At 55.4% G+C, this 23,617-nt stretch overlaps 1 protein-coding gene across 1 annotated transcript; it reads right to left on the bottom strand.

The window, feature by feature from the left end:
• Nucleotides 1-1,413: 1,413 nt before the first annotated feature.
• On the bottom strand, nt 1,414-19,299 carry VPS45 (vacuolar protein sorting 45 homolog). Its single transcript, XM_063176533.1, has 15 exons — nt 19,131-19,299; nt 18,901-19,035; nt 18,322-18,382; nt 17,792-17,871; nt 17,100-17,168; nt 16,137-16,274; nt 15,274-15,384; nt 13,838-13,972; nt 13,428-13,541; nt 13,050-13,217; nt 7,930-8,088; nt 6,174-6,281; nt 5,830-5,951; nt 4,402-4,533; nt 1,414-1,871 (listed from the first exon to the last, which is right to left on the bottom strand). The coding sequence occupies exons 1-15, from the start codon at nt 19,221-19,223 to the stop codon at nt 1,787-1,789; spliced, it is 1,710 nt and encodes a 569-aa protein (XP_063032603.1). The 5' UTR covers nt 19,224-19,299; the 3' UTR covers nt 1,414-1,786.
• Between the last annotated feature and the right edge of the window lie 4,318 nt (nt 19,300-23,617).

Here is a 23,617-nt window from a genome sequence, read left to right as displayed (position 1 = left end):
GGGACCAGGATTTGCCACCTGTGTGCCTCAGTTTCCCTTTTACCCCAAAGCTTGGTCCAGGCAGGGCTGGTGGCAGAGGCACAGATGAACCACGCTGGCCCCCAGTGTGTCCCCAGGACATCACACACAACCTGCCAGTTTATTTAATGACATTTTCCCTTCCAACTGCACTCGTCCTTCCTCCCATCCTGTTTTTGGTGGCCAGGGCCTGCAGAGCACCGGCTGGTGGCCAGCAGCAGATGGCACAGAGCTGGTGGCAGGGGGACAGCTCTGCTGTGCCCTTTGCACGCAGGGCCCACGCTCTTCCCCAATGCCCTCTGGTGCCAGGGAAGCTGCCCTGAAGCCACAGCAGGTAACAGCACATAACACCACAGCTGCACACGTCCCTGGGAGCAGGAATTCAGCTGCACTTGGAAGCCTCAGGCTGTTCTGCCAGTGAGTCACACGCTGTGAAGGATGTGACCAATGATTCAGAGCTGGAAACATCAACAATTTACAGGGAAGGAAGGAGATAGGAGGGAAGCCAGCTCCCATTTCTGTACCAGGAACAGGAGGCTGCCCTTCCAGCACTGAGGCTGCTCCCCAGTGGGACAGGTGACGTGGGCAGTGCAGCTTTTCATCCCCAAAAGCCTCTCCAAGGTGTGGTTGTGTCTCTCCCTATACTCCCACAGCCCCTTTGCTACCCCTGGCAGCTGCAGCTGCTCCTTGTGCTGCTCCACAACAAACAGTTGCCAAAATCGCCTCTTCTTGCAGAGCAGATCAGCAAACTCCTGGTTTATTTATGTATTTAACACCCCCCCCACACAGCATTTTGCCTCTGGATATCAAGTGTGAAGCTGCTGCCTGCGAGTTTAATTAGGACACATGCTTTTCTGTGCCTCTGACAACAATTCTATCATGGGTGTCTGGGGAAGGGGCTGCTGGAGGAGGGGAGGGGGCAGGGGCTGCCCAGTATCCTCTGACAGCTCCCCTCTCTTGGGCTCTCAGACACCTGAGTCACCTAGTCACCTCTAAGGGGGAATTCTTACAGCTCTGCCTGTCCCAACAACCCAAAATTCACTAAAAATCTGGTGCCCACCCAGTTCCACCCCAGCACAGGCTGTGTCCCCCCTCCCTTCCCCACAGAGCTGCCCAGGTCCCCTCCTCCCTGCAGGGCTTTGCTCTCTCCCACATCAACAGGACTTAGTTGTGATGCCAAGATAATTCCCAGGGATTTAGGAGCTCATTTCATTTGATCTGGCTTGTTAATTCCCAATCAAGTGCTGATTAGAGGCCAGGGAGCAGAGCTGGAAATGCACTTGCAGGTTCCTTGGTGTGGTCCTGGAGGGGAGCAAAAGCTCCCATGGAGGCTCAGGCTGTAACTGCACCTTGTGGCCTTGGGAAAGGGAAAGTGGGAATCATCTAGGAGACAGATTTGGCCAAAGTGGGGGATTTAATAGGATTCAACATATACAGACAACAGCAAAGGGCTCCTGTGCCCCCCAACCAGACCCCCACAGCTGCTCCCCCTGCATGGGCTCCTCATGGGACTCGTTCATGTGTCCTGTGCAGAGCTGCAGGGGTTCAGGGGCTGTCCCAGGCTCTCCTCAAGGTGACCATGCCAGTCCTGGAGCAGTTTGTGAGGGGACAACGAGGAGCTGCAGTGGGGGCACATCCAGTGCCAGCTGCAGCACTCGCTGCCATTCTGGGTGTGCAGGGGAAGCTCCAGCTGCAGGCCAGGAACATCCTGCTCTGCTCTGCTCTGGGAAAGCTCTGAATGTTCAAAAATCCCTCATTTCTTCAGGATTCACCGTCTGCTGGACCTTGGTGGGATTTGGGAGCTCTCAGTGCTTCGACCGCGGAATCCTGCGGCTGTCACCTCCTCCAGGAAGCTGCTGGGAAAGCTTCAGGTCAGTGGAATGAGGGCCAGAGGGGCTCATGGCCTTGTCCCAGACGTATCCAGGGCCTGAGGGGCTGTGATTGTCCCCAGCACAAAGCTCAGGCCTGCTGGCATCACCCACCCATGGCTGGGAGCAGCTCCCAAGGGCGGCAATGCTCCCAGCTGGGAGGATCCTGCCCCAGGGTGGTTCCTCTGGCAATGAGACACCACGGCCATGCCCAGGCTGACTCATCCCTCAGTGTGCTGATCAGGTGATCTCAACAGCAATGCTTCAAAAACACCCCAAAAGATAAAGAAATACAAACCAAGGGATGCCACAAATCCTGCAGAAATGGGATTCCCCTAAACTGGGGCTGGAGCAGCTCAGGTTGTGAATCTTGAGGGGTTTGAAAAAGAGTAAAACCCTCGAATCTGCAAAACCCTGCAGCAACGCCAGCTCTGAGTGCCACCAGACACAGCTGGGAGGGGGCACAGCCAGGGCACTGCCCACGGTGGCACCAGCTCTGGCACAGCTCTGGCACCCGGCTGTGTGTTCCAGCCTGAGCTCTCCCTCCTCCAGGTTATTTTTAGGCACTAGAACCAGGCAGAACTGAGCTCTGGCAGGGAATGACTGCTGCTTTGAGGGTCTCTGGTTCTGTGCTGTCTGGAGCCTGTTGTGCCTGTAACCAGTGACACCTTGGGGTCCCTCAGAGCACATTCCCAGTCTGGGGTGACTGAGGGAATGAGCCAAACTCCCACCTGCACTTTAAAAATGAGCTGCACCACAGCACAACCCCCTCTGCTGCTCCAAGGACCCTGCAGATCCTGCAGGAACAGCTGAGAACCCAGCAGAGGCATCTGCAGGAACAGCTGAGAACCCAGCAGAGGCATCTGCAGGAACCTCCACAGCTGAGAACCCAGCAGAGGCACCTGCAGGGACCTCCACAGCTGAGAACCCAGCAGAGGCACCTGCAGGAACCTCCACAGCTGAGAACCCAGCAGAGGCACCTGCAGGAACCTCCACAGCTGATGACCCAGCAGAGGCATCTGCAGGAACCTCCACAGCTGATGACCCAGCAGAGGCACCTGCAGGAACCTCCACAGCTGAGAACCCAGCAGAGGCATCTGCAGGAACAGCTGAGAACCCAGCAGAGGCATCTGCAGGAACCTCCACAGCTGCTCCACCCAGCAACCCCCAGGAGAAACGAGCCCTGTGCAGTCCCCAGGAGGAGCCAGTGGCACCAGTGTGGCTCTAAGTGGGTAACTGGGTCAGGCCCCACATCCTGGATTAGTCCCAGCAGGTTTGTCTCAACCTGGCCAGGATGAGTCAGCCCCAGCACCAGATGTTCCTGCAGCCCTTCTGATCCGATTATCGACCCTCTGTAACCCTTTCTCCTCCAAACCCTGTGGCATGGCTCCGGAATCCCTGGGAGCAGAGCAGATTCTCCATCCTTTGGGCCACCCCTGAGGGCTCACAGATGTTGGGCCCAGTTGCAGCAGGGAGGATGAACAATGGGAGCAGGATTTAGGTGCTTACACGGCTGCTCTGTGCATTAACAGCCAAATCCCCTTGTTTCTGGTGACAATATCTGCCCTAATCCCACAGGAATCAGCAAGGCCATGGATTAGGTGAGGGGTTGGGACACACTAAAACCTGGCTTTCCTTGGATGGGTGTGCTGAGATATCCCTGATCCTGGGGCACTGTGCTGGAATTGTGGATAACAATGGACAGGAGACAGTTTTATTGTCCTTCCATGCTCAGGGAAACCTTATCCAAGAGAAAATGGATCATTTGGGACAGGGCTGATTCACAACAGGTCCCTTGCTGTCCTCCCCAGGCAGGACCAGGCCACATCCAGCCCTTCCTTTTATTTTCCTTTTTTTTCTCCCCCCACCTCATTCTTTGAAATGCAAATTTGGACACAGAATCCCAGTTTTTCTGTAAATAATTCAGGGACTGCACAGCAGCAGAGCCCAAACCAGCCAGGGTGGCTCCTAGCAGCACCAATCCAAGCAGATCCAAGGATGGAGCTGCAGATCCTGAGCTTCATCTCAGGATCTTCCCACCATCCCACACTGAGCACTGGGAATCTGGAGAAATTCCTGAGAATTCAGAGGATTCCTGCTCTCCTAAGCAATTCCCACTGTGGCCTCAATTCTTTCCTGTGCCCAAAGTGAATAATTTGGGTTCAGGAAAAGTTATTTGCATTTATAAACCAGGAAAAGTTATTTGTTTTTATAAACCAGACATTTCCCACTGGGAATTCCATACTGACAGGGATCTTTGCCCACCTTCAGCAAAGCAGCTGCAGATTCATTCAGTGCTGAATTCCCATGTGCTGCCCTGTGTTATAAACTAGAAAAACTCTGTGGGAAACTCCCCTTGCCTGCCCTTGAACTCATGGAAATTCAAGTTAAACCTCCAGCTCAGAGATCTGTCCCCGAGCCAGCACGAGCAGAGCTGGCTCCAGAGCACTGACACCCATTTCCACGTGGGATCTCCCAAAGTCCTGCTGTGGCAGCAGCCAGGGCTGGATTTTACCTCCTGGTGTTGTGGATGGTGGTGCCCCCCAGCACGATGCGGACGCCGGGGTTGGAGCGGTTCAGGTTGAACACAGCCAGAGCCTCCTCGTAGGTGGCCCCTCCAATGAGGAACACAATGATGTCCTGAGGCCTGGGATAAAAGCACAAATCATGCAGTGGTTTGGCTGGAAGGGACCTAAAAGTTCATCTCTAAGGGACACCCAGCAGAGCAGGTGGATCCAAGCCCTTGGACACTTTCTGGGATGGAGCAGCCACAAATATATTGAGGTGGGATCAGACAAAGCCAAAGATAAATCCTGCACTTTGTAGGCACATCCATGATCCTGAGGGTGCCTCCTTTAAAGGCCTCCATCCCTGTGATGTGCTGTGCTCAGAGCTGAAAACAACCCACTGAATGCCCCAAAACCTCTCCTGAACTTTCAGCCAGAGCCCTGAGCAGCCTCCAGCAGCAGCAGCACCCCAATCCCTGTGGATCCACGTGCCATGTTTAATGCATGATCTGCTGGGGCTGGGAAATCAGGATCAATTCTGGAGTCAGGTGGATCCAAGCCCTGACCAACCTGGCCTTGGACAATTTCTGGGATGGAGCAGCCACAAATATATTGAGGTGGGATCAGACAAAGCCAAGGATAAATCCTGCACTTTGTAGGCAGATCCAGGATCCTGAGGGTGCCTCCTTTGAAGACCTCCATCCCTGTGATGTGGAGCTGAAAACAATCCACTGAATGCCCCAAACCTCTCCTGAACTTTGACTCCAGCAGCACCACCCCGATCCCTGTGGATCCACGTGCCATGTTTAATGCATGCTCTGCTGGGGCTGGGAAATCAGGATCGATTCTGGAGTCAGGCAAGGACACAGAGCTGCCTTGGAGCTCCCGGGCTGATCAGGAAGTGCCAGGATTTGTGCCTCAGTTCACCTGAGGGGACATTTCCCAGGCAGCAGGGAGATGTGGGATTGTTGAGGGAAGCCAAGAGGAAGGGGGAAAGGAGGGAAGCACCTTCTTCTATCCCAACACAAACTCAGTGTGCTGTGCACATCCTCCTTTCCAGTGAGCTGCTCCTTCCCTCTCCTGTAACCACCCTCCCAATCCCTTGGAAGGACCAACACCAGGGATTTCCTTCTTGGATCACTGCATGGACAGCATGACCTGGAGCAAAGCTGCTCCTGCCTCCTCTGCTGAGTGAGGGCTTCATCCTTCACCTCAGCTGCCCATCAGGAGTGGCACATCTGAGCCAGGGTGAGACACACCCCAGTCCTGGGAACATCCCTGGGGATACAAGACCTCTACAACCAAGAGATTTCTGTGCCAATCCCCAGCTCTGTTCACCATCAGTCCCACCCTGCTGTGGGGACAGTGTTGGGGACAGCAGGGATGTCCCAGCTGCTGTGTCCCAGTGCAGGCTGTGCCCCACAGGCCCCACGTACCTGTCCCGGAGTGTGTTGGGGCCCAGGTAGGGATACTGGCTGTCCTTGAGCTTCCCCTTGATGAGCTGGTCCAGGGTTTCCTGGAGCAGGGGCTGGTGCTGGGTGTACACATTCTCAATGCCCTGTGGCCAGAGAGAAGCTCTTTAGGAAGTGGCCCAGCAAGGGAGGAGGATCAGCAGAGGCACAGCAAGTTCTAGCTCTGAATTTGGGATTGAGAAGCTCTCCAGGAGCTCGCTCCTGTTGTTCTCAGTGCAATCAGGCCCTGAGAGCATTCCTGCCAGCTCTGCTCCTGCTCTGGGCTGCAGTTTAGAGCCTGTCCCCACTTCCCCAAGGAGTCTTGGTACCTTGAGGCCTTTGAGGAACTGCTTGGTGATGGCCACGGCGTCCTTGGGGCTGAACAGGTCGCTGCCCCGCACGCGCTTCCCTCCGTACTCCACCACGGCAGACACCAGCTGTGCGGGGAGAGGGCACAGCCCGTCAGCCTGGCACCCCCTCCAGGAGTGAGGATTCACTGCAGACACCCCATGGGGACAAGGAGCCACGGAGATGATCCCAATGGAACCGCACATGGAGGCGAGGGGGCAGAGCAGCAGCACCCCCACGTCCCCCAGCCCGCCCCGACCCTCCTGCTTGAGGAGAAGCTTCATCTCCATCTCCATCGCCTGCAGCAGCTCCTCCACACGAGGTGACATCATCCCTCTCCTCCACCTCCTCCCCAGCTGCTCCTGGCACTGCTGCCTGTTCCCTCCCTGCCAGCTCCTCTCCATCCCCAGCCCCTCGCTGCAGCCACTGCCTGGTGCTGCAGGAGCTGGGGAGAGTGGGGGAGGAAGAGAAGAGAGGAAGCACAGCCCAGGCCACGGAGGTGCCACACTCCCCTCCCAGCAGGCTCCTGCCATCCCTGCTTTATGAAATCCTTCATAATATCACGGAATCAGTGACTGGTCAGGAGTGGAAGGGACCTCTGGAGTCCAATCCCCATTCAGTAATTCCTGGGCTGCAGGGCTGGACTTGAACCCCAAGCCAGCTGGAGTCATTCTGCCTCATTTCCACTGGTTTAGGGAACTGAAATCGAGTGACTTACTAAAAACACCTTTTAAAGCCACACCCACAGGTCCCAGCCGAGCTCTGTGCAACAGCACAACCCTGGGCTGATCTGGGGCAGGCAGTTTCACCCCAAACAGCAGAGATTCCCCATCCTGTGGGACATTGGGGTGCCTGCCCCACCTGGGGTTACCTGGTGGTACCTGGTGGGGGTTACCTGGTGGTACCTGCCCCCATCCTGTGGGACACTGGGGTACCTGCCCCACCCCAGGGTTACCCCAGTACCTGTCCTCCCTCCTGCCCCACCCCACGGTTACCCCACGGTACCTGCCTTGCCGCATCCCGGGGTTACCCCGCGCTGCCTGTCCCCCCCCGGGGTTATTTGTCCACTCCTGCCCCCTCCAGGTTACCTTGCGGTGCCTGTCCCTGTTTTACCCCATCCCAGGGTTACCTTGTGGTGCCTGTCCCTGTTTTACCCCATCCAGGGTTACCTTGTGGTGCCTGTCCCTGTTTTACCCCATCCCAGGGTTACCCTGCGGTACCTGTCCCTGTTTTACCCCATCCAGGGTTACCCTGCGGTGCCTGTCCCTGTTTTACCCCATCCCAGGGTTACCTTGCGGTACCTGTCCCTGTTTTACCCCATCCAGGGTTACCTTGCGGTACCTGTCCCTGTTTTACCCCATCCAGGGTTACCTTGCGGTACCTGTCCCTGTTTTACCCCATCCAGGGTTACCTTGCGGTACCTGTCCCTGTTTTACCCCATCCCAGGGTTACCTTGCGGTACCTGTCCCTGTTTTACCCCATCCCAGGGTTACCTTGCGGTACCTGTCGCTGTTTTACCCCATCCCAGGGTTACCTTGCAGTACCTGTCCCTGTTTTACCCCATCCCAGGGTTACCTTGCGGTGCCTGTCCCTGTTTTACCCCATCCAGGGTTACCCTGCAGTGCCTGTCCCTGTTTTACCCCATCCCAGGGTTACCTTGCGGTGCCTGTCCCTGTTTTACCCCATCCAGGGTTACCTTGCGGTACCTGTCCCTGTTTTACCCCATCCCAGGGTTACCTTGCGGTACCTGTCGCTGCCCCCGCGGGCGCGCAGCTCCTCCAGCAGTGCGGGGAGGCCGCTGCTGGCGTGGCGCTCGTAGCGCAGAGCGTAGAGCATCACCAGGCGCGCCGCGTCCAGCTCCGACAGCCGCGGGCTCTGCAGCAGCCGCCGCACGCTCTGCGGGACACACAGACACTGCTCAGCCCCTGGGACAGACAGACACCTTCATTGGTGTCACCGCTCTGCGGGACACACAGACACTGCTCAGCAAGGGGACAGACAGACAGACACCTTCATTGGTGTCACCGCTCTGCGGGGCACACAGACACTGCTCAGCAAGGGGACAGACAGACACCTTCATTGGTGTCACCGCTCTGCGGGACACACAGACACTGCTCAGCCCTGGGACAGACAGACACCTTCATTGGTGTCACCGCTCTGCGGGACACACAGACACTGCTCAGCCCGGGGACAGACAGACAGACACCTTCATTGGTGTCACCGCTCTGCGGGACACACAGGCACTGCTCAGCCCTGGGGACACGGGGACAGACAGACAGACACCTTCATTGGTGTCACTGCTCTGCAGGACACACAGGCACTGCTCAGCCCCGGGGACAGACAGACAGACACCTTCATTGGTGTCACCGCTCTGCGGGACACACAGACACTGCTCAGCAAGGGGACAGACAGACACCTTCATTGGTGTCACCGCTCTGCGGGACACACAGACACTGCTCAGCAAGGGGACAGACAGACACCTTCATTGGTGTCACTGCTCTGTGGGACACACAGACACTGCTCAGCCCTGGGGACACGGGGACAGACAGACAGACACCTTCATTGGTGTCACCGCTCTGCGGGACACACAGACACTGCTCAGCCCCGGGGACAGACAGACACCTTCATTGGTGTCACCGCTCTGCGGGACACACAGACACTGCTCAGCCCGGGGACAGACAGACAGACACCTTCATAGGTGTCACCGCTCTGCAGGACACACAGACACTGCTCAGCCCGGGGACAGACAGACAGACACCTTCACTGGTGTCACCGCTCTGCGGGACACACAGACACAGCTCAGCTAGGGGACACGGGGACAGACAGACACCTTCATTGGTGTCACTGCTCTGCGGGACACACAGACACTGCTCAGCCCCGGGGACAGACAGACACCTTCATTGGTGTCACCGCTCTGCGGGACACACAGACACTGCTCAGCCCCGGGGACAGACAGACAGACACCTTCATTGGTGTCACTGCTCTGCGGGACACACAGGCACTGCTCAGCCCGGGGGACACGGGGACAGACAGACACCTTCATTGGTGTCACCGCTCTGCGGGACACACAGACACTGCTCAGCCCCGGGGACAGACAGACACCTTCATTGGTGTCACTGCTCTGCGGGACACACAGACACTGCTCAGCCCGGGGACAGACAGACAGACACCTTCATTGGTGTCACTGCTCTGCGGGACACACAGGCACTGCTCAGCCCGGGGACAGACAGACAGACACCTTCATTGGTGTCACCGCTCTGCGGGACACACAGACACTGCTCAGCCCGGGGACAGACAGACAGACACCTTCATTGGTGTCACCGCTCTGCAGGACACACAGACACTGCTCAGCCCTGGGACAGACAGACACCTTCATTGGTGTCACCGCTCTGCGGGACACACAGACACTGCTCAGCAAGGGGACAGACAGACAGACACCTTCATTGGTGTCACCGCTCTGTGGGACACACAGACACTGCTCAGCCCCGGGGACAGACAGACACCTTCATTGGTGTCACCGCTCTGCGGGACACACAGACACTGCTCAGCCCCGGGGACATGGGGACAGACAGACAGACACCTTCATTGGTGTCACCGCTCTGCGGGACACACAGACACTGCTCAGCCCCTGGGACAGACAGACACCTTCATTGGTGTCACCGCTCTGCGGGACACACAGACACTGCTCAGCAAGGGGACAGACAGACAGACACCTTCATTGGTGTCACCGCTCTGCGGGACACACAGGCACTGCTCAGCAAGGGGACAGACAGACACCTTCATTGGTGTCACCGCTCTGCGGGACACACAGACACTGCTCAGCCCTGGGGACAGACAGACACCTTCATTGGTGTCACTGCTCTGCGGGACACACAGGCACTGCTCAGCCAGGGGCACAGAGGGACAGACAGACACCTTCATTGGTGTCACCGCTCTGCGGGACACACAGACACTGCTCAGCCCCGGGGACAGACAGACAGACACCTTCATTGGTGTCACCGCTCTGCGGGACACACAGACACTGCTCAGCCCCGGGGACAGACAGACACCTTCATTGGTGTCACCGCTCTGTGGGACACACAGACACAGCTCAGCTAGGGGACACGGGGACAGACAGACAGACACCTTCATTGGTGTCACCGCTCTGCGGGACACACAGACACTGCTCAGCCCTGGGGACACGGGGACAGACAGACACCTTCATTGGTGTCACCGCTCTGCGGGACACACAGGCACTGCTCAGCCCTGGGACAGACAGACACCTTCATTGGTGTCACCGCTCTGCGGGACACACAGACACTGCTCAGCCCCGGGGACAGACAGACAGACACCTTCATTGGTGTCACTGCTCTGCGGGACACACAGACACTGCTCAGCCCCGGGGACATGGGGACAGACAGACAGACACCTTCATTGGTGTCACCGCTCTGCGGGACACACAGACACTGCTCAGCCCGGGGGACAGACAGACAGACACCTTCATTGGTGTCACCGCTCTGCGGGACACACAGACACTGCTCAGCCCTGGGACAGACAGACACCTTCATTGGTGTCACCGCTCTGCGGGACACACAGACACTGCTCAGCCCGGGGGACTCGGGGACAGACAGACACCTCCTGCGGTGTCACCGCCTTATCAGCCATTTATCGGTCACTTATCGCTTATCAGAGCGGCTTCGCTGCCCAGCAACTGCCACGGGCAATGCAGGAGGACGCAGGTGTGGTACAAACCCCACAGCGCGGCCCCTCAGGTGTGGTACAAACCCCACAGCGCGGCCCCTCAGGTGTGGTACAAACCCCACAGCCCGGCCCCTCAGGTGCGGTACAAACCCCACAGCGCGGCCCCTCAGGTGTGGTACAAACCCCACAGCGCGGCCCCTCAGGTGTTTCACAGGAGGATTTACTGCAGTACAAGTTGGTTTTGGGTCTTTCCGTGGAACTGGGAATTCATAACCCACCAATGATGGGTCCTGAGCCCCTTGTGGTGCTGCAGGAGGGGGAGGTTGTGCACAGCGATTCTGAGACACCTCCAGCTCCGCCTGGGTGTTTCCAGCTCCACCCCAAAGGTTCCACCATACAAAACCCGCAACTCCATTTCCTTTTTGGAAGGTGCAAGGCAATGGCATCAAAGTCTCAGCAAAGCTTTGGATGTGAGATGTGGAGGAACAAACTGCACATTTGGAAGCAAAGGAGGGAAGGAATTAAAGCATGGAAAGAGAGATCCCAGCTACAGGGAAGAGCAGGGATCTGTTATCACTCCTGATCTGCTGCTGAATTCACCACCCTGGCCCAGATGTTTGTTGGCACCTATTTAACTGATGCTGACTAAAAACAGCATAAAATCCTGGCTGTGAGGAGGATCAAGAGGAATTTCACCACTCAAGGTCAGGAATTCACCTGTGAGGGGAGAACCAGAGCCCCAGGGAGGTTCCTGCGCTGGCAGTGCCAGGAGCAGCAGGAAGCAGAGAACAGAAAACCCATTGTCCATGGGAGGAGCTGGGATTCCAACCCTCCATTCATGCTCCGTGTCAGGGTTAATGAGAGCCCAGGGCAGGAGGAACCCAAATGTCCCAGACTGGGGCACCAGAGATCCAACAATCCCTGAAGTGACATCAGGGGAGAACAATTCCATCTTTATTCCAGCTCTGGCTGCTGCTTCTTGTCCCGTGGCCTTTTCTCTCTTGCTGGAGCTGCAGCAGGGACAGCCCAGGGTGGGGTGGCTGCAGGGACAAGGATCCCACCTACAGGGCTTTCCATTCACTCCCGAGCTGCTGCAAATCTCCCAGGGGCTGGAAGGAAACTGAGGCAGCATTTCTAAAACTGCAGAAATGCTGTTTGTGTAGAGCAGGAGCAAGGTGACCCCCAGGATTCACCTGGCACCAGCTCTGTGCTGTGCATATCCCATCCAAAATCACAGCTCACAGCACAGGGAGGGAGCAGACTGGGAATATTTGACTTTTAAACCACAACAACCTGAGCTGGAGACAGTGATACAGCGTGAGGACCTCAGAGGCTGCTTCCAGCAAACACATTCCTGGCTGCAGTCCCAGTTCCACACTCAGCCATGGAAATCCTGCCAGGCAGCAGCTATGGAATCCCATCCCTGCACTCCCTGCTCCACCTCTGGGGACAGTGTTACCCCCTCTGCCCCCACCTGCACTTCAGAGCCACAGAGGGGGGGAAGGAACTGATCTCAAAGCTGCTGGAGCTGCTTTTCCTCATTTCCCAGCCCCTCTGCTTCCCCAGGGCCATGCAAGGGTCTGTTACGTGTTGGGAATCCCCCTGCACTACTGGAAATCGAGGAATCATTTCTCAGAAGTGAGAATTGAGACTCTCCAGCCCTGCTCTGAGCTGCTGTGGAACACCAGCCCAAATCCATCACCAGTGACTCTGCCAGACCCTGCTCTGCTCACAGCACAAGGGGCCACACTCAGCTGTCACAGAGCCTCCCTCCAGCTTTTCCAGGCCTCTCTGCCAAAGAAATCTTGGATTTAAGGGTCTTTCTAGAGGCTTTTCTTAAAAAAACAGGTAAAGACAATTCCACGGATTCCAGCTTTTCTCCTGCCCAAACACATCAGCTCCTGCAGAGCATCTGAGGTTGTTTTACCCTGGTGTCTGCCAGAAACCAACTGGCTGAATATAAAGAAAGAAAGAATGTTGGATTGTGGGATGTAAGGACAGGATTTGCAAAGATGCTTCTCAAGCCAGTTATTAACCATGACTCATTCCCATCTGAGCAGCAATTCCACGCGCAGTGTCCCTCCCCACAGGGAGCTCCCACTGCCTGCCAGCATCAAATCCCCCCTCCCGAGGCAGAGATGGGGTGAAACCCCCCCAGGCAGAGGCAGGCTGGGTACCTGGAGGGCACTGGAATGGTCACTCTGGCAGGCCAGCTCCTGCTCCACCTCGGACACCTCCAGCAGGTTCCTCTCTGCCACGAGCCGGGACAGCTCCCCCACCACCGTCACGTGCTTGGACACTGTGCCCGACATCTTCTTGAACTGAGGGTAGTTCTCCACAAAGGCCTGTGAGGGGAAACTGAGGCACTGGGTGCTTCCAGGGAACAGCAGGAGATGGCAGAAGATGGGTGCAGCCAGCCATAAATTGTACAAATTCTCTGCTGGTGTGCAGAGGATCAGACACCTCAGTCCCAGGAGGTTTCTGGGAGGGATGTGCTTTTTATTTACTGCTAACATTAAAGGATGGGGCACAAATGGGATGGAATTTGTCTGTACCTTCATATCTGCTATGGACTCCAGCTTCTGCTGCTCCTTTGGCTTCCTCCTCTGGAAATCCTCCATCAGGTTCTTGATGTTGGTGCCAATCTCGGCGAAGTTCAGGTACATGTTCTGTGTGGAACAAGATGGGAAGCAGAGGGAAACTCGTTTGACCAAGGAAGAGCTTTGAGCAGCTGGGAGAAGGTGACTCCATCCCCCAAAACCTGCAGCAGGCTTTGAAACCAAACTACAAACACATTTTCTAGGACGTTATCCCACATCAGATGTCACTGATGCTGCACAACGATGCTCACAAACGGCACATCCCCACCCCGAGGGGTGCCAAAATCCCCAAAATCACGGCGAAACTCCTTTCCTGTGGCAAACCCCCAGCTGTGGGTGCTGGTGAGGCCCCCCTGGACACCTACATTGGCATAGAACTCATCGTTCTCAGCGGACAGGACGACCTCCCGCAGGTCCTTGCTGATCCCCGGCACGCGGGACAGGTCGATGCGGTTGTTGTTGATGCCCAGCAGCTCGTGGACCATGGCCTGGTACGTCCACTGCCAGAGGAAAGGGAGGCAAAGGGATGACCTTGGTGAGACACAGCTCTGGGAGATCAATGGAGTTCAGCTGAAGGCAGCCAGAGCTGCTCCTGCTGCGCCAGGACACGCAGCAGAGTTTGGGACGTGTCCCTCAGAGCAGCCAGGGCGTGCTGGTGAAAGTGAACATCACTGGTAAATAACGAGATGGGGAGACACTGCCCTCCTCCAGGGCCACTCCAGAATCATGGGATGGCTTGGCTTGGAAGGGACACTAAACCCATGGCAGGGACACCTCCCACCAGATCAGGAATTCCTGCAGGAACCTTCAAAACGGACTGAAGAGGGATGGGGATTAACATTCCTGTTCCAACACCTCTGTTGGCCACCAAACCCCCCCAACTTTCTGCCCAGGCAGGGAGAGTCCCACATTTCCACTGCAGAATTCCCTTCATGCTCCACTGGCAGGAGCATTTCTGCACATCAGGAGTTTCTATTTTTATCCTGAGAAGTCTAAAAATAACCCAGAGAGAACAGTGACAGCTGATCAGAGCCCTGCCGTGCCCAACACTCCATTTACATCCCCGGGAATCTCTTTGGGATAGGAAATCCTGAAACAGCAGAGAATGCCTGATGCTGAGCACAATCCTAAACACCACAAAGCAGGTGTGGGCTGGGCTGTGACACAGATGTCACCTCCAGCTCCTGCAGAACCGGTGTTACAGCAGCTCTGGGGCTGCTGGTCCCACCCAGGTGCAACTCCTGATCCCACAGAAATGAAGGGAGACCAACAGATCCTGCCAGGATCTGCAGCACAGCATGGAACAAATAAATCCAGCAGCTCCCAGCAAATCCAGCAGCCATCAATAACAGAGGGAGACTCAGCAGGGCAAGGTCACTCACAGCCCCACAAACAACCCTTGGGAAAGGCCCTGCAAAGCACTGGGGCTCCAGAAACCACATGGAAGTGCTGGTGGCCCCATTTCCCAGGGTGCTGGGTCCATCTGCCACCGAAGCCAGCACAAACAACCCTCACTCAGGTCTGGAGAACATAGCCGGGGATAAAAGAGAGATTTTGCAGGGACTGAAGGTGGGAAGCAACACTTTCCTCTACAACATCCAACCATGACCTGCCAGGGGTTGAACTCCAGATGCTGCAGGGCTCCCCAGCCTGGCACAGCTGGGTGTGTGATCTGCCCCAACCTGGCACACCTGGGTGTGACCTGCCCCAGCCTGGCACACCTGGGTGTGTGAATGCCCCAGCCCTGGCACAGCTGGGTGTGTGACCTGCCCCACCCCTGGCACACCTGGGTGTGGCTCACCTGGTTCAGCAGGGGGGTGATGGCATCGTCCGAGCGGTCCAGGATGAGGAGCAGGGGAGGGACCTCGGTGCGGCGGAAATCAAACAGCTCGTACTCCTTGGTGATCACTTGCTGTGGAGAAAAGGGGGGGAAAAAATGGGAAAAATCCCTCTTGAAATCCTGGAAAAGGCTCCCTCTCAGCGTGGATTTATGCAGAGGGAAGGGAGGGTGAAAGCTCAATTCTGCTGCATTGTCTGCACTGCCAGGGAGGAGCTGAAGGCCCCAGGGAAATGGGACACTTTAATATATAATATATAATATATAATATATAATATATAATATATAATATATAATATATAATATATAATATATAATATATAATATATAATATATAATATATAATATATAATATATAATATACATAATACGTTATGTATTATACATTATACACTATATATTATATATTATACATTACATTATATATTATATTATAGAATGCTATACTAAACTATACTAAAGAATAAAGAAAGGATACAGACAGAAGGCCACAAAGAATGATAATGAAAACTCTGTGACCTCTTCCAGAGTCCTAACACAACCTGATTGTGATTGGTCATTAAGTTAAAACAATTTACATGAAACCAATCAAACAACCACCTGCTGGATAAACAATCTCCAAACCACATTCCAAAGCAGCAAAACACAAAAGAGAAGCAAATGAGATAATATTGTTTTCCTTTTTCTCTGAGGCTTCTCAGCTTCCCAGGAGAAGAAATCCTGGCTAAGGGATTTTCCAGAAAACATGGCAGTGACAAACAGGTGTTTGTAAAAAACCAACCAAGGCTGAATTCATCCTAAAGGGACAATCTGTGGGCTGCTCTCACCTTCACACACTCGGCCAAGCGCTTTGCTGGCTCTGAGGAGAGCTGGTAGCGGATCATGGGGCACTTCTTCAGGGACAGGAGCAGAGCAGTGAGGCCCTGCGTTGTCCTGGTGAGCTGAGCCGGGTCCCAGCTGCGGCCCTGGAAGGAAAAGCTGCACCTCACATGGATGCACAGCTCCCAAACCTTCTCCACATCCTTGTTTCTAAGTGCTGAAGTGTCACAGGAGAGCACAACAGTGCTGGAGCAGCAGGTACCCAGGGGCTGAACACAAAATCTCCTTGCCAAGGCCCATTCCCCCCCAGCAGCCCCCCAGTGCCCTGGGTTATGAGAGATTTGTTGGGTTTGTTGTTGCTGAAATGGCTCCTGAGGTATTGCAAGTCTTTTTTCCCAGCTTCTTCTTCCTCAAAGGAGTTGGGATTCCTCTGCTCTGCTTTTCATGGTTTTTTATTTTCTCTTATCTATTATTCTTTCTCTGACCTGCTGAGATCTGTCCAGCACACTGACTGCCCTCAGGGCAGTGTTATCTTTTTATACTAAGAACTACCAGTACTTTATTTATTATTCTCCAATTCCTATCAGCTATGTTAGACAGTCTGTCTCTATCCTAAACCAATCCAAAAGTGCCACCATCACCCAGAAGATGGAGGACAAGAAGGAGAAAGACAGGACACACCCGGATTCCTCCATCCTGCCTCCTGAACCCCCATTCTAAAAACTCCAAAATTCTACATTTCCACCCTGTGACAAATTCACTATCATTCTACTCAAACCCTTGTGCCTTGTAACTCCTCACACAAAGTTGGTAATTGTTTCCACGGTTAAAATGGAAGGTAAAGGTGTTTGTGACTCTGTGCCAAGGTCTCTTGAGCCCTGTGCCAGGATCTGGAGCTCTCCAGGGCAGCCAGAGGAATCTCCTGGGTTCAACACCTTACCCAAAACAAGAACAACTCGCCGTGTTCCTACCCGACAGCAGCCCAGCAGGTTCAGGGAGAAGACGTGCGGGTTCACTGCAATGTAGTCACCATAGAACTCCTGGAGAGGGGAACAGAGCAGTTCTGTGTCTCTGACCAAGCTCCCACCACCCTCTGCACACACTGGTTCAGATCATCCTTCCTCCCTCCACCCCAAACCCTCTGACAGCTCCCCTCCGCCACAGCCCCCTGTCCCCAGGTGCCACATCCACGTGGATCTGAACAATTCCAGGGATGGTGGCTCCACCACTGCCCTGTGCCAGGGCTGAACAACCCTCTCCATGCAGGAATTCTCCTGAAAATCCAACCTGAACCTCCCCAGCATTGCTCCAGTGCCCAGCTCTTCATCAGCACCACAAACATGGAATCATGGAATTGGAAAAGCCCTTTGAGACCACTGGGCACTGCCAAGGCCACCACAGCCCCCTGTCCCCAAGGGCCACATCCACATGGATTTGAACTGGGCAGCACCTTGTGAACCACCAAAACCAGCAGCAGCTGTGAGAGCCCAGGGCACAGAGGAATGGAAAAGACATTTTCTGTCTTTTACCTCTCCATCCCACATTTGTGTCCATCCCTCCTCCCAGCCAGGCCTGGCACGCACCAGCTGGGAACAGCTCCCAGTGTCTGGCAGCCTGGACCTTCCCTTTGCTTTTGGCTCTCCCTAAAACATCCAAACCTCACCTGCACTTCAGCCACGACCTCCTGCTCATCGGCCTCAGCCAAGGCCTTCACGTCGCTCTTGCTGATGACGTTGCTGAAATCTGGGAGGAAACAGGGAAGGGACAGGGGGGCTCCATGCAGACCCTGTGGGCTGGCAGTCTGCTCCCCTCTGGGGCAGGAGAGACCCCACAGAGCCCCTCTCACCCTGCAGGCGCTGGAATCCTGAGCCACCTCCCAGGGATGCTCCCAACCCGTTCCCTGCCCATGTCCCCAGCGTCCTGCAGAGCCACGATGACATCTAGAGGCCACTTCCCCCAGCTCCTGCCATCCTAGGGGCTCATTGCTGGCCTGCAGGACTGCACTGCAACCCCAAGGCAGCTGGAGTCGTTCTGCCCCATTCCAAACCCATGGAACATTCAGGACACGTGGGAATTCCCTGCCTGACACAGCTGGCACAGGAAGGTGCACGGAGGTGTGCAGCCTGTCCCATCCACATTGGGATTTCCAGATTTATGGAGCTCCAGGACCCCTCCAGGGCTCTTCATACTCACAGATGAAGTAGACGCTGTACTTGGGCCTTCTCAGCTCCTGCACCAGGAGCTCCACGTTCTCCTGGACGGAAACAGCACCAGGGAGAGCAGAGTTAAGGAATATGGAATCATGGAATCCTTAGGGATGGAAAAGCCTCTGAGATCTTGGTGTCCAGCCATTCCCCCAGCACTGCCAAGGCCACCACGGACTCCTGTCCCCAACTGCCACATCCACAGGGATTTGGCTCCACCACTGCCCTGTGCCAGGGCTGAACAACCTTTCCATGAAGGAATTCTCCTGAAAATCCAACCTGAACCTCCCCAGCATTGCTCCAGTGCCCAGCTCTTCATCAGCACCACAAACATGGAATGATGGAATTGCTGACTTTGGAAAAGCCCTTTGAGGCCACTGAGTCCAGCTGTGCCTCCAACACTGCCAAGGCCACCACTAAGCCCAAATGCCACATCCACACGGATTTGAACAATTCCAGGCACTGTGGCTCTGCTGAACAACCCTTTCCATGAAGGAATTCTCCTGAATATCCAACCCAAACCTCCCCAGCCCGATCTGAGTCCGTTTCCCTCCGCTCTGCCCCGTACCTTGGTGGGCCTCAGGAAGCAGATGGCCTTGAGGTGCTTCATGGGCTCCCTGTTGGGCGAGTCGAGGCGCTCGAAGAGATAAACCTCTCTCTGCAGGATCTCGGACTGGGTGTACACCACGCTCACGGCGCCGGTCTGCGGGCGGCACGGGGGCAGCGCCCGTCACGGCGGCGCTGGGCCCGGCTCCCGGCCCCGCCGCCCTCCGCGCTCCCGGCCCGGCCGCTCCTCACCGTCTCCCGGTCCATCAGCAGCACTTTCATACCGGGACCGCTGTCCTCGATCATTTTGGACACGTACTGCCGGACCGCCAGCACCGCGTTCATCTTGCCGGGGATGCTCCTCTACCGGGCTGCCCCTCGCCCGCTCCGGCCCCGCTTCGGCTCTTTCCGGCCTCGCTTCGGGAACGTCCGGCCCCGCTTCGGCCAGGCTCGGCCCCACTTCGGGACTCTTCGGCACCGCTCCGCCCGGCCCCGCTGCCTGCTGGGAGTTGTAGTCCGGCAGCGGGAGCGGCTCCGCCAGCTGCGCTCCCGGTGCTCCCGCAGTCCCCGGTCCCTCCGGGGTTCCCGCAGCCCCCAGCCCGTCCTTTCCCTTCCCGAGGGGACCCGAGCAGTGGAAGTGGCTCTGGAGGGCGGAGAAGTTTGATACTGAACCCAAACAGACTCACCCCAGAGACACTTAAATAAAATCTATATTAAAACTTATGGTTTAACCCATGTTAAACCTATGTTAAAACCCATGGTTTAACCCATGTTAAACCCATGTTAAAACAACACAAACCCGCTCCAACCCGCGCTAAACCCACCCTAAACCAAACCAAACCCACCCCAAACACTCACAAACCCCCTCCAGGTCTACCCCAAATCCTCGCAGACCCACCCAAGCCCCCAGGAGGGCTCGGCACACCCGAGGGTCCCCAAGGACAAAGGACGTGACCCGGTTCCACCGAACCGGGGATGGAGAACGCCCCGGGACCAGCCCGGTCCCGTTAATCCCGGGCCAGGATTAGGAGCTATTCCCGGCGGGACAGGGCTGACCCGGGCCGGGCACTCCCCCGCTGCCAAAGCCCTATTTATAGAGGGGATAACAATTAATTAATGAGTGTGTCCTGCCTTTCACTTCCAATTAAGCGGCTCCCCCGTTCCTCTCAGAGTGACGGACACTTTTGGCGTCTTTAATCCTTCAATTTCCTGCCGAGATTTTACTTTTCACTTCCAAATGCTTCGAGTCTTCTTTTCTAGAGGCTGGAGATGTACAAACTCCAAAGATTTGAGTGGTTTAAATAGGGATTTAGCTAGAAAAATACAATTCCAGTATTTTCTTTCTTACATTTCTTATTTCTTGCCAGATTTTGTTTCCCATATCCAAAGTGATGCCTTAAGGAGTGTGTGGGTGCTCCTGGCCAAAGGTTACATACAATAACAACAAATGGTATAAAAAATTGGGAATTAATTGCATCTGATTGATTTCTGGCCTTATTGTTAAATGATTCAGAGTCTGGAAAGTGCTGTTTTAGTTATTGTCCAGTTTCCTAGGAAATGCTTTTGGATTTTATTTGCGAACTAAGCAAACCCAGGGTGTCATCTCCTCTTTAAATCCACCTTTGTCCTTGTTCTCAGGGAAGACAAACCCCTTCTTGTTCCATTTTAATGAAATGAATCACCAACCAAACCTCTGAGGCTTCCTGGTGGGATGTTTATCCCTGGTTTACAGGTAAAACATTTTAAACAACTTTTATTCTGCAGAAATTTTACACTTTTCATTCCCCACAGGCAAATCAGTGAGATGTGAGTGGTTGGAATCATGGAATTGTTTAGGCTGGAAAACACCTCTGCATTTGCTGTAATTTTTAATTTAAACCTTATAATTCTTTTAAACCTTAATAATTTTAATAACCTCTTTTTAACCATAATAATTTTAACCTTCTAATTCTTGAATAAGAATGGAGTCAGGTATAATTTCTGTAAATAACCCTGATTTAACCTCCCCAATGCCTGCCCTGGGGCTGCCACCACTGCCCAGGCACGAGGACAGACCGTGGCCCCTAAATTGAGGCAATAGGATTGTCTGGGATTATGGCACTGCTATTTTAAGGGATTGAATTTGGTGTTGGTTATTTCAAAAGGGCTCTCCACTCCTGATTGCAAGGGGGAACAGCCAGGGCAGGCTGTGCCATCCCTGTGTGGGGCACTGTCCCTGTGTGTGGCCCTGCAGGGAGCAGCAGCACCAAGGCTCTCCTGGCTCCTCAGGGCTAAATTCACCACAAAATCCTTTAGATCAGTTTCTGGGAATGTTCCTGACTGGAGCTGTGGAACGAGATGGGGTTTTATGTCTGGTTAACATTGTGCTGACCCCATTCCAGAGCACTGGGATCACTGAGGAGAATTGGGATCACTCTGGAGAAGAGGGATCACTGGAGTACAGGGATCACTGTGAAGAACAAGGATCACTCTGGAGCACAGGAACATTCCAGAGCACGGGGATTGTTCCAGAGCACAGGAATCAATCTGGAGCACAGGAACATTCCAGAGCACAGGGATCAATCTGGAGCACAGGAACATTCCAGAGCACTGGGATTGTTCCAGAGCACAGGGATCAATCTGGAGCACAGGAATCAATCTGGAGCACAGGAACATTCCAGAGCACTGGGATCACTCTGGAGCACAGGAATAAATCTGGAGCACAGGAATCAATCTGGAGCACAGGAACATTCCAGAGCACTGGGATCACTCTGGAGCACAGGAATAAATCTGGAGCACAGGAACATTCCAGAGCACAGGAATCACTGTGGAGTACAGGAACATTCCAGAGCACAGGAACATTCCAGGGCACAGGGATCACTCTGGAGCACAGGAACATTCCAGGGCACAGGGATCACTCTGGAGCACAGGAATCAATCTGGAGCACAGGAACATTCCAGAGCACAGGGATTGTTCCAGAGCACAGGGATCAATCTGGAGCACAGGAACATTCCAGAGCACAGGGATCACTCTGAAGCACAGGGATCACTCTGGAGCACAGGGATTGTTCCAGAGCACAGGAACATTCCAGAGCACAGTGATTGTTCCAGAGCACAGGGATCAATCTGGAGCACAGGAACATTCCAGAGCACTGGGATCACTCTGGAGAACTGGGATCACTGTGGAGGACTGGAATTACTGAAGAACAAGGATCACTCTGGAGCACAGGAACATTCCAGGGCACAGGGATCACTCTGGAGCACAGGGATCACTCTGAAGCACAGGGGGTGTTCCAGAGCACAGGGATCACTGTGGAGCACAGGGACCCTCCAGCCCCTCGCTGGCCACCAGAGACATGAGGCAGGACCCGCTGTGAGGACAAACTGTGCAGCCAGCAGGGACAAACCCCGGGCCTGTCCTTTCTGTGCTGGACATTTCCCTGCCCAGCCACACAAACAATCCCTTTGTGCAGGACACAAACAAGGGCAGGTTCCTGGCAGGACACAAAGAATGGATTCAGAATCAGGATCAGCTGAGCTGGGGGCATGACGTGGCCTGTTTGTCACCAGCCCCTGCAGCCCCCGCTGGCCACTGCTGCAGAACAGGGCCTGGCCCATCTGGGGAATGGCACAGGGAATGCCATAGGGACAGGGAATGGCACAGGGGATGGCACAGGAATTGTCACAGGGATATGGAGCCCTTGGCATGGGGAATGTCATAGGGAATGTGGGGTCCTTGGCACAGGGAATGGCACAGGGAATGCCATAGGGACAGAGAATGGCACAGGGAATGTGGAGCTCTCGGCACAGGGAATGTCACAGGGAATGACATGGAGAATATCACAGGGAATGCCACAGGGAATTCCAGGCCCTTGGAACAGGGAATGTCACAGGGAATTTCGGGCCCTCAGCACAGGGAATGTCACAGAGAATGTCACAGAGAATGTCACAGGGAATGTCACAGAGAATGTCACAAGGAACGTCCCAGGGAATGTGGGGCCATCTGGGGCTGCTGTCCTCACTCCACACTGTTCCCATGCCATGAGCAAGGAACAGGAATCTTTCCGTACTAAGGAAAGGATCCCCGGTGGCAATCAGGCTCAGGGAGCGGGTGCTGACCCCTCACTCTCCAGGGCCTCGCTCTGGGGCTACTGACCCCACAGAAGGGGACACCCCTCACGGTCTCAGGCCCTTACTGAACCCTAACATGGGGTCTCAGGCTCCATCACGGTGTGACTGACTCCATACAGGGGTTTCAAGCCCTCAGCAGCGTCTCAGACTCTGTACAGGGAGTCTCAGGCTGCAAACACGGGGTCACGGGCCCCTCACGAGGGTCTCAGGCTCCTCATGGAGGTCTCGGGTTCCTCACAGGGGACTCAGGCCCCTCATGGTGGTCCCAGCCCCCTCCCGGGGATCTCAAACCCCTCATGGGGGTCACGGGCCCTTCTCGGGGATCCCGGGCCTCCCCCGAGGCTCTCAGACCGCACACAGCGGGTCTCAGCCCCCTCCCGGTGGTCCCAGGCCCCTCCCGGTGGTGCCGGTGTCCCCCCGGTGTCCCGCGCCCTCCCGGTGGTCCCGGGGGGATCCCGGTGCCGCCCCCCCCCGTTCCGCCGCCAGGGGGCGCTCTGCTCCCCCCGCTCCCGAGGTGGGCGTGGCCCGGCCCGGCCCTGCGCCGCCATTGGCCCCTGCCCGCACGGCCGCGTGCGCCCGCCAAAGCGTTCCGGGCGGGAACGGGGGTGGCGGCGCGTTCCGGGTGGCGCG

This window comes from Melospiza melodia, chromosome 25 (genome assembly GCF_035770615.1).
Source record: "Melospiza melodia melodia isolate bMelMel2 chromosome 25, bMelMel2.pri, whole genome shotgun sequence".
Taxonomy (NCBI): Eukaryota; Metazoa; Chordata; class Aves; order Passeriformes; family Passerellidae; genus Melospiza; species Melospiza melodia.
The sequence above is the reverse complement of the archived record's forward strand: the minus strand, read 5'-3'. Positions and strand labels throughout refer to the sequence as shown.